The sequence below is a fragment of the Rissa tridactyla genome, chromosome Z (genome assembly GCF_028500815.1).
Source record: "Rissa tridactyla isolate bRisTri1 chromosome Z, bRisTri1.patW.cur.20221130, whole genome shotgun sequence".
NCBI classification, from domain to species: domain Eukaryota; kingdom Metazoa; phylum Chordata; class Aves; order Charadriiformes; family Laridae; genus Rissa; species Rissa tridactyla.
The window spans coordinates 75,963,552-75,973,232 of NC_071497.1; the positions used below are offsets into that span (position 1 = coordinate 75,963,552).

Genomic DNA, 9,681 nt, shown 5'->3' on the forward strand with positions numbered 1-9,681 from the left:
TTTTTTTTTTTTTTTAACCCTGGGATGACCTGCATGTGCCAGTAAACACATGTTTTGATAGTCCTTCATGTGAAATGTCTGACAATTACCGTTGTACCTGCAACTGGCCCCTGGGACTAAAGCATCTGCTTCTGATGGACTTTCGTTGTTGTGACCTGCACGCCCGAAGGAGCTGCTGTGGATGCGTATTGGGCAGCGCGGGGAAGAGGCAGCTTAACCCCATGTGGCTGCTGCTGGTTGAGAAAGGGGAATGCACAGAGTTGGGATATAGGGAAACGGAGTGTTGGTTTGTACTCCTGTGCTGTGCTGGGCAGCTCTGATGTGTGTTTGGATGAGGTGTGTAGTGGGAACCAGTGAGTGGTGTTTCCCTCCCCCCCTATTCATCCTGGGCAGGAGTGTGCCCTGTGCATCTGCCATGGGCAAAGCTGAGGGTCAAGCATGGTCTTTGCTCCTCTGCAGACCCCGTGCCTGATCACCCAGCCCTCTGGGATCTGAGACATCCCAGGTAGGCCCATGGAGGTTCTGGAGGAAGAGAAAATCAGGAGCTGCTGAGGAGTAAGGGGGATGGTTTAGTAGCTCTGAGCATTTCCTCGGGTACTCAGCTGGCACTGGAGGGCAGGGTGGTCTGCACACCTGGGGACGGAAGAGAGTGTTGCCAGGCTGAGGTGAAGGAGGAGGAGACAGCTGGGGATGGAGGAGCAGGGAAGGATGAGAGAACGTGTGGGCTGAGTGTATCTTCCAGAAGGGTCAAGGATTGTTTCAGGCCTTGATGTACTCCTTGCCTTTCATATCTCCATTCCTATCCCAGCTTCTTGCCAGCTCTTTATGTGCTTTCTCAGAAGTTCTCCATCTCCTGTGATCATTGAGAGGAAGTGCAGAGACTCTTCAAAACTCTACAACCCATGCAGTGGCATTGCGGAGCACATGGATATTGCCTCGGAAGTAGGAGCAGTGCTTCTTGAATATACACCGATAACAAGAAGGGTTTTGGGGGGAAACTCTGGGATCTTTGTGACAGGGGTTCTTCTGTTGAGTACCAGAGCCTGGGTACCCCTGGGGAAAAAAGGCAGCAAAAGGCTGCAGCACTGACAGCGATGGGACGTTCCCTCCACAAAGAGGAAGTCTCCTGTGTTTCATGACATTTCCTGTGGTTGCAAGTCCTGAAGTCAGTAACGGATGCCTGAGCTCAGAGGCAGCAAGTAGGGCTGGGATTTCAGTCCTGCCTGGAGACTTCATGGTAGCATGGCCCTGCAGTTGCTGGCTCTGAGGTTTCTCCTGGTCCTTGTATCTCTGCTGGCAGCACAGGGCCAGGAAGAATCTGATCCCAAGGTCCAAGGAGTGCCCTGGGTAACAGGTAAGAAACGGTCCCTTCTTTCCCCTCAGGAGAAGATTTTACATCTCCTTCCCCTGCAAGTTTGATACGCATCTTTACTGCCTGCAGCCCTGGGCTAGAGCCCAGCAGACCCCTGAGGCTGTATGAGCTGGGGTGCCTGCTGTCTCTGGGAGACGCTGGGGCCAAGAGCTATGGTGTGGGTGCACTGAGGGGTGCTGTGGGAAGGATGGGTTTGGGTTGGATGGTGAGGGATGGGTCATGTCCTGCACCAAGCTGGTTTGCCAGTCATTCCCTAGAGGCTGCAGGCATGGATCAGGCATGAATTCATGCATTGTGAATCAGGAGAAGGATCTTCAGGAGGCAGGGCTGCCACTTTCTGTATGCATCCCGTCCCCAGGTGTGCCTGGGGGACACTGTGCCTGCTGAGAGCAGAGCAAAAGGGAACTTGCTGCCGCTTTGCAGCTGGATGGTCCTGGGCATGGGGAGCAGCTGGGTGCCTGTGCGTGGGGTAGGTGGTGGCTGTGGGTCAGGGGGACACAGCTGCTGGATGCGGCGCTCAGCTGGGCGCCTCTTGCCTTCTGCAATCAGGGCTGTTGGAGAGCAAAGCCTGACTTGTTCACCAGCATGTCTGTACTTCTTCAGGGCTGTTTGGGAGGTGGTCTGAACCTTGTGAGATCCCTTATCTGCCCCTTTGGGAGGAGGAAGATTGTATTTTAAGCACTTTGAGGACTCACAGAGCCCCTTGCAGAGGCTGGAACAGGGAAGTGCTCCTTCCCCGGTGCCAGCATCTTGCCTGTAGGAATCATTGCCACTAAGCCTTGCCCCACAGCAAACTGCTGGGACAGGCTGTGCCTGCTCAGCCCAGAGGATGGCAAATGTGGTGAGGAGGGCATGTGGAGGAGGGAACAGGGCTTGTGGCAGGGGAAAGGGGCAGGGGATGTGAATGGAGAAGCCATTGCTCATCCCCATGTCCCACTGCATGGTGGTATGGGGTAGGAGGAGAGTAGCCAAGGGACTGACTGAGCCAGCACAGGGAGCCCAGAAGTGTAACAGGGGCACCTCTTATCCCTGTGGGAGGGAAGTACCATGGCTGGAGGGACATGAATCCCAGCAGGGCTGGTGGTGCCATGGCCCGTCAAGGGAAGCCTGAGCTAGGGTGGGTGACATGTCCAAATGAGTAGCTGGCAGGGGTCTCCTAGTGCAAGGGTGATTGTCTTGGGAAGGTCCCTGCTGTGGGCTGTGGAGGAGGGAATATAGTGTCCATCCACCCTGGACACAAGGGTGGATGGGGGAGATTCATGGATGAGTGACCCTTCACACTTTGTGAACATGAAAAGCAGCCCCCTCCCAAGAAGCCTTGCCAGCTGGTGACCTCCTGGCAGATGGACATATCACCTTTCCTCCCCCTTCAGGGTCTGGCTGGTTTCCTGGGGATTTCTTTCCCACCACCTATGCATGCCTCACCTCATCACCTCCTACCCCAACTAATAGAAACTTTCACCTCTGCCAGAAACATGCCAAAGACCCCGGTGGGACTCAAGACTCCGGCTGGCACCAGACCAGGACAATTACAGGAAGAACGAAGAAGTGGTGCTGAGTTGCATTGAAGGTTTTCTGCCGTCCTTCACCCACATCAAATGTTCAAGCGAAGTCCAGTCCATCAGTCATGGGAAACCTGTATACAGGGAAGTTTGGCGTGGAAGGAACAGCACAAGTGACTGGATCCGCATCCGGTCCAACGTGGAGTGCCTTGGTAAGGAAAGCATCAGGAGGTCTCCTGGCTGCCCCATTCTGCCCTTCATGGGCAGGGGAAGGCGGGCTGTGCCATGCATGGCCCAAGCTTTCAGGGTGTCCCACCTGGTCCCCTTGGGTGCTTTGCTGGCTTCATGTGGCAGGTTCGTAGGGGATGAAATAGCCCTGGCTTCTTAGATGATGCCACAAGGTGCCAGGGTCAAATGCTGGTCCATCAGTCACTGTGCAAGCTTTGTGCATAGTATGAGCCCCTCATGAGTCCCCCAGTCTCTTGACCTCGTGCTCCTCCTGGCCTTTCCTGGGAGGCCTGAGGGAAGCAGCGCAGAGCCCTTTTTCCTCTCATTCTCTTCCTGGGAATGTAATGTAGAAGGGCTACTCTATATGGTGTCCTAGAGCTCCATCTCTCACTGTACAGCCAGGGAAAATGAACCTTTCTCCTGGCATCTAAGTAGAGCAGGAAAAGGCTAGGTTTTTCTAAGAGCTGCATGTGTTGGATCATAGAGATGCTGGGACCCACAGATACGTCAGTTTTGACTCAGTGGGAAAAATTATCTTGAAAAATTGTAGTCCACATATTCACCCACATTCATTCCTATCCAGACTGCTTGTGCTCCCCTACCAGAGAGCTGGAGTCAGCAGTTTCAGCCTCTCGCTTTCCCTCCCCCTGAGCTGGGTGGGGAGCAGGGCTGTCTGACGGCAGCACCCGCGTGAGGCTGGCAGGGGAAGGGAAGGAAGTAACTCTCTTGCAATGTTTCCTTCACAGAGCTCCTCCAGGTTGTCTCCGAATCCTTGGAGATTTCCAGCACCAGCATCAAACTGAACTGGACCTGCAGGCTCCCTGATGCCTGCCAGCACATGCGGGCCAGGTGCCGCCTGGCTGCGCCTTCGTCTCCTCCCTGTGAGGCTGAGGAGGTGGAGGGAGAGGAGATGCTCCACGGCCAGGAGGGAACACTCACCTGTGCCCCTCTGCAGCCCTTCACCGAATACAGTGTCACCATCTCCCTGCCCCCCAGCATGATTCTTTTCTCATGGTTGGTTAGGACAGAGGAAACAGGTATGTGTGCACGAGTACTGGAGAGAAGGGACAGTCCTGGCTATGTCACAGGTAGGGGAGGTGGATAAATGTCCCCTTTACCTGGCAGCTCAGCCTCACCATCTGCTCCCTGCAGCGATGTTCTGGGATCAGGGCTGCTTGGATCCTGTGGGACTCTGGGGAAGGGGCTGTGCACAGCAAGTCCTCTCCTCCCTCTCCCCCTCCTCACCACACCACATGTGCTGTGGCACATGCAGCCTTTGTGGGGGACAAGCCGTGGCTGGGGGGGCCTTTGCAGCCTGTCCCCTGGGCCAGGAGCTGCCTGCATCCTTCTTTCTGGCCCCATGCGTGACCCTGTCCTCCTGTGCTTCCAGTGCCGGACAAACCAGAGAAGCTTTGGCTGGATCCCAACACAGGGTCCCTCTCATGGGAGCCACTGCCCTCCTGCAAAGGGGAGATCATCGGATACCAGGTACCAAGGGTCCACAGACTCCCCACAGTCCCCCTCACATTGCCAGGCACCTCCATGCCTGGAACTCTGTGCAGGCAGGCAAGGAAGGGAAAGCCATGATGACCTGCGGTTCCCAGCCAGTCCAGGGGAATACCTGGCTACAATGAGCACAAATATTTTCTCTCTCACCCTTGACTTTCCTTGTGTTGTGGAGTTAGTCAGAGAGGTGGTGGGTTAGAGGTAGAAAGGTAGAGAGTTAGTCAGAGAGGGAGGAAGCCCTCCCCTTTGGGCTTCCTCCATGGGTCTGCTCAGCCTGGGGCTTGGCAGAATTTGCGGTTTTTTGGTGCACATCTCTTGGTGATGTGTTTGCTGGGGTGGCCTGCCGGGGTTTCCTGTGCCTCTCGCGTGCTTCCTTCTGGTTCCTGCTACAGGGAGCCCTGTGGTTTGAGTCATCCTGGGCTGCATCAAAAGAACCATGGCCAGCAGATCGAGAGAGGTGATTCTGCCCCTCTGCTCCGCTCTGTTGAGACCCCACCTGCAGTGCTGTGTCCAGCTCTGAAGGCCTCAGCACAAGAAGGACACGGACCTGTTGGAGCGGGTCCAGAGGAGGGCCACGAAGATGATCCGAGGACTGGAGCACCTCTGCTATGAGGACAGGCTGAAGGAGTTGGGGTTGTTCAGCCTGGAGAAGAGAAGGCTCCGGGGAGACCTTATAGCCCCTTCCAGTACCTAAAGGGGGCCTACAGGAGAGATGGGGAGGGGTTGTTTGCAAGGGCATGTAGCGATAGGACGAGGGGAAATGGTTTAAACTAGAGCAGGGTGGGTTTAGATTAGACATTAGGAAGAAGTTCTTTACAATGAGGGTGGTGAGGCACTGGCACAGGTTGCCCAGAGAGGTGGTGGAGGCCCCATCCCTGGAGACATTCAAGGCCAGGCTGGATGAGGCTCTGAGCAACCTGATCTGGTTGAAGATGTCCCTGCTTACTGCAGGGGGGTTGGACTAGGTGACCCTTAAAGGTCCCTTCCAACCCAACACATTCTATGATTCTATGATTCTATGATTCTATGATTCATCTTCCGACAACCCCTCTTCTTCTTGGAAAATTGGACTCTTCCTTTGAGTTTTCCCCAGTGCGTGGCTAGAAGCACCTCTTCCATCTGTGGGTTTGGGGCTTTTTCCACAGTGCAGCCCTGCTTTCTGGCACTGAGGGGGGTGAAACCTTTACCAGTGTGCCCTATGCCCTCTCTGAGGACAGACCTCTCTGTGGGGTGACAGGGACCCAGGCATGCTGGTTTTTTGTGCACCTCTTAACTCTTTCCAGGAGAACTGGCAAACAGGGGTCCTGACAACATTGCTTGTGGGTCTGTTTGAGCTGCTTCCCTGCCCACAGATGTGTCTGCTTGTGAAAAGACCCCTTTTTTCTGGTTTCACTTAGCTCCTCTTGCATATTACTAAAATTCCATTACCATAAAGACTCTGACAGCAGCAAGGATGGCCCGAGATCTCAGGAGAAATTCAGATGATGCATTACGAAATGGGGACCCTCCACCTGTATCCCTTGTGGGAACACTGTCTTCCCTGTTTCATGTAGACAAAGCCTTCAGAGTCCAACCTTCCACAGGAGGAAAGAGCAGTTTAGGGCTTCTGTTGTGGGGTATGTCACCACAGTGCCTGTGGCATTGCAATACCATTCCAGTGACCTGGTGGAGGCCTCATTACATGTATATACACCTCTCCAAAGGAACGGCCTCCCTCTTGCCCTTAGCCCTTCACAGAGGCTTGGTCCTTTGCTCACAGAGGCAGCCACTCTGACATCTAGAGTGTTGCCTCCAAATTCCTCCTCTCCTCCTCTTGTCTGCTTTGAGGTCCACGCGTGGGGCCAAGGCTCCTGCTGGTTCCTCTCCAGGAGCTTCCCACTCCTGGGGCCGTCAGAGGGAAGAGGCGGGCGCTTTGCTGTGTGTCGGGGCGCTGTGGGCAGTCCCCGGAGGGCAGGTGGGAGCTGCTGCCCTCCAGCTCTGTCTCCTCTCCCCAGCTGAACATCACGACCAGGAGCGCGCAGGATGGCGGTTTCCTGGAGATGGAGCGGCTGCGGCTGAGCAGCTCCGTCACTGAGCACCCGCTGCCTCAGCACAGCCCCGGCAACAGCTACGTGGTGGCGATCCGGGGAGTCACGGCCGTCGGAGCCGGGGCTGCGTCGCTGTGGGAGTTTCAGACCAACAGCCCAGGTAGGGCTCGCTGTGTCCCGTCGCTGCGGGGTGGCTGGGGCTTACGCCCCAGCTGAGGCAGCTCCCTGTCCCCAGCCCCGTGGCCTCCTGGCCGGCGTGGAGGAGGCTGGGCGCAGAGGAGCTGTGCTCTGCAGCCTGCACTGCCTGGGGCTGCCCCTGCTCCCCACACAGCCCCTGCCGTGCTGCCCGCTTGGTGCTCATCCCTCTTCCCCTCTGGAATCTCCCTGCATCTTCCCCTCCAGACACTCCGCACCCTCTCGACACCAGCTGCCGCAGCATCCATGTTATCTCCCCATCCCACGGGACAGCTGTGATCCCACTCCACCCCATCGCCCGTCCCCCCGAGGCGACGAGGTGAGTGCAGCCCCCGGCAGCTCTGCTGTCCGCACCCCCGGGATGAGTTTCCCGCAAGGCAGCGCTTGCCCACAGCCCCCTCTGTCCCGCTCTCCCCCATCCCCGTCTCCCCCGTCCCTCTCACCGCCCTGCCTTGCAGGGAGCACCAGCTCATCGTGGCCGTGGCCCACAACGGCACGGCGCTGGAAGGTGCCTGCCTGGGGGAGCCGCAGCCCTTCAACGCCAGCCAGCAGCCCGCCACCTACGTGGCCACCGTGCTCAACCTCACCGGCCCCATGGACTTTGTGCTGGGCACCGGGACCCACGGGCAGGGCTACCACAACGCTGCCCTTCAGCCGGGCTGGGACTACATGGTCCTTCTGCGCCACGTCCACCGCTCACAGCAGGTACCCGGCATGGGGGGCTGCTGCTCCCCGGGGACGCTGCCAGCCAGGGCCGGGACCCTCGGTGGGGTCTGGGCTGGCCACCGATGGTGAGCGGCAGTGCCACATGGGCTCTGCTCCCGGTCTCTGTGGTGACAGCCCCGGCACCTTGGCAGGACAGTGTCCCCAGGTCCTTGGCCACAGCTGGGGCGTTCGGTGGCTGTGGGTGGGAAGCCTTTGCCGGCAGAGCGGGCAGTGGGGCAGGAGTGGCCTGAGCTCTCCGTCCTGTCTCCTCCAACAGGCAGAGAAGTTCACGTGCGTCTGCTACAGCTTCTCTGTTGGTAAGTGGGCTCCTCACTCCCTGTGCCCAAGGGTTTCTCCCACATGTTCCCTTTTCCCAGCCTGGCCGGTTCCCCTGGAGAGGACCTGGCTGAGTGCTGGAGCTTCAGGTCTCATGGATGGCAGAGGAATTCTTTTGTTTCCCATACATGGGGTAATCGTCCAACCCAGAAGAAACCTAAGCCAAGACATGTATCTACACGCTTGCACATACCCTTTGCCATCGCTGTGGCTATTGCCAGCACGTGGCCCAGGCTGTGGCACCCACTCCTGTCCGTGTGTTAGTTGCAGGGCTGCATCCGTCCCCATGGCGTGGGACTGTGATTGGGATGGTTGTGCTGCTGGTAGTCCTTTTCCTGTCTGCAGGGATCCTGTGGTTTGTGCTTTCCAGGTGAGTAGGAAGGGGACAGGCTCAGCAGGGCCACGGGCAACGCCAGTCTCTTACTCAGGAATCTATTTTGCCTTTCCAGGAAAAAGAAGTCTTTGCCCAGCACAGCTAAGGAGGATAATTAAAAAGGTAGGAAAATGCAATTCCCTGGACCACCACCTTCACAGAAAGGGTTGTAGGGTTGAGTGGCAGATGGGAGGAGAGCAGAGATCTCCCAGGAGAGCTTGACCCTCAGGAGAAACATCTGCTCATCCTCTTTACTGACACGTTCTCCCCATTTGCCCCAGCCCTGTGGTGCTGGGAACAGTTGGGATGGCTCTGCCCGCTAAGCCCCACATGGCAGCAGAGCACGGCTTCAGGCAGTGCTCCCAGCCTGGAGCAGGGACAGGAGGGAGCAGAGATGGACATCCCAAAGGGTGGCTCATGGCTCAGCCCTTTGAGGGACCCATGGCTGTGTTGTCCCCCACAAGGGAGAGATCTGCTGGGAGGGATCTCAGGAGGGTCAGGCTGAAGGACTGCTGCCCTCACCTGGGCACTGGTGGGCACCTCTGTGGGCCTGTGGTTGGACACAGCTGGGATGAAGGGGTCAAGCTGTTTCAGGCACTGCCCTGTGCTCCAGCCTGTCTCAAACACTCCTGTGTGCAGGCAGCTGTGGTGGCATGAGCTCCCCACACAGCCCAGAGGACACAGCAACCTTTGCACTGGGTGCCCTTTGTCTCCACAGGTAAAGATGTCCAGGCTGGAGATCAGTCACTCCCGCCCTTGTCCAGGACCACAGGAGACATTCAGAGGGACTGGAGAAGATGAGGAACATGACCCCGTCTCAGTGCTGACGGCTGCCAGGCCCCCTGGCTCTCCTGTGACTGTGACCACCACTGGGGTCTCATCCAATTCAGCAGAGCAAGAGGAAAACAGGAGGCCAAGGGAGGTTGTGAGCTTTTTATTTCCTCATCCTCTTCAACTCCCAGCTTTCACTTACCGCTGTTTTAAGACCCTTGAATATGACTTTCAGTAGTTCCTTTTTTTTTAGGCTTTGCTTTAAGTTTTGCTTTCCTGGAAGCAGGAACTGTATGTCAGATTTCCCAGTCCCTGGCTCACATGGGCTCAGGCTGAGGGATGGTTCATGCTCCTGCCATGTGCTGGGTTCCCAGCCTCTCTCCTCCATCTGTCTGCTGATATGCAGCCAAACCCAGGACCCTGCTGGATCTTGGCCTGACTGGGCTGCCTTCATGACTCTGCCGGCTCTGTCTGGACAATTAATAAAGGCCTGTGGTTTGGAGGGGGCTGCCTGCCCCACTACAGCTCCTGTCTGGTCCCCTCATTGGCCTCATGGGGTCACATTCCCCTGCAGGGAGCTAACTGCACCTTGTTGAGGGGAGGCCATGAGCAGGTCTGCTCTTACCGCGTGTCCCCAGGTGGTGCTGGACAGCCTTTCAGACCCCC

General features: G+C 57.0%; 1 protein-coding gene across 1 annotated transcript; it reads left to right on the top strand.

Moving 5' to 3' along the window:
• Positions 1–1,184: 1,184 nt before the first annotated feature.
• On the top strand, positions 1,185–9,537 carry LOC128902845 (uncharacterized). Its single transcript, XM_054186482.1, has 11 exons — positions 1,185–1,354; positions 2,844–3,086; positions 3,849–4,139; positions 4,493–4,590; positions 6,603–6,795; positions 7,038–7,149; positions 7,289–7,535; positions 7,813–7,852; positions 8,136–8,241; positions 8,321–8,367; positions 8,963–9,537. Exons 1-10 carry the CDS (start codon positions 1,243–1,245, stop codon positions 8,361–8,363), a joined length of 1,485 nt encoding a protein of 494 aa, XP_054042457.1. The 5' UTR covers positions 1,185–1,242; the 3' UTR covers positions 8,364–8,367; positions 8,963–9,537.
• Positions 9,538–9,681: the final 144 nt, after the last annotated feature.

What these genes read in the sequence shown, in the direction of transcription:
- LOC128902845 (XM_054186482.1), top strand. Translation starts at nt 1,243, where the DNA reads ATGGCCCTGCAGTTGCTGGCTCTGAGGTTTCTCCTGGTCCTTGTATCT. An exon ending in CGTCCCCCCGAGGCGACGAG is followed by an intron (nt 7,150 to 7,288) that starts GTGAGTGCAGCC and finishes CCTGCCTTGCAG; the next exon opens with GGAGCACCAGCTCATCGTGG. An exon ending in CTGTGGTTTGTGCTTTCCAG is followed by an intron (nt 8,242 to 8,320) that starts GTGAGTAGGAAG and finishes TTGCCTTTCCAG; the next exon opens with GAAAAAGAAGTCTTTGCCCA.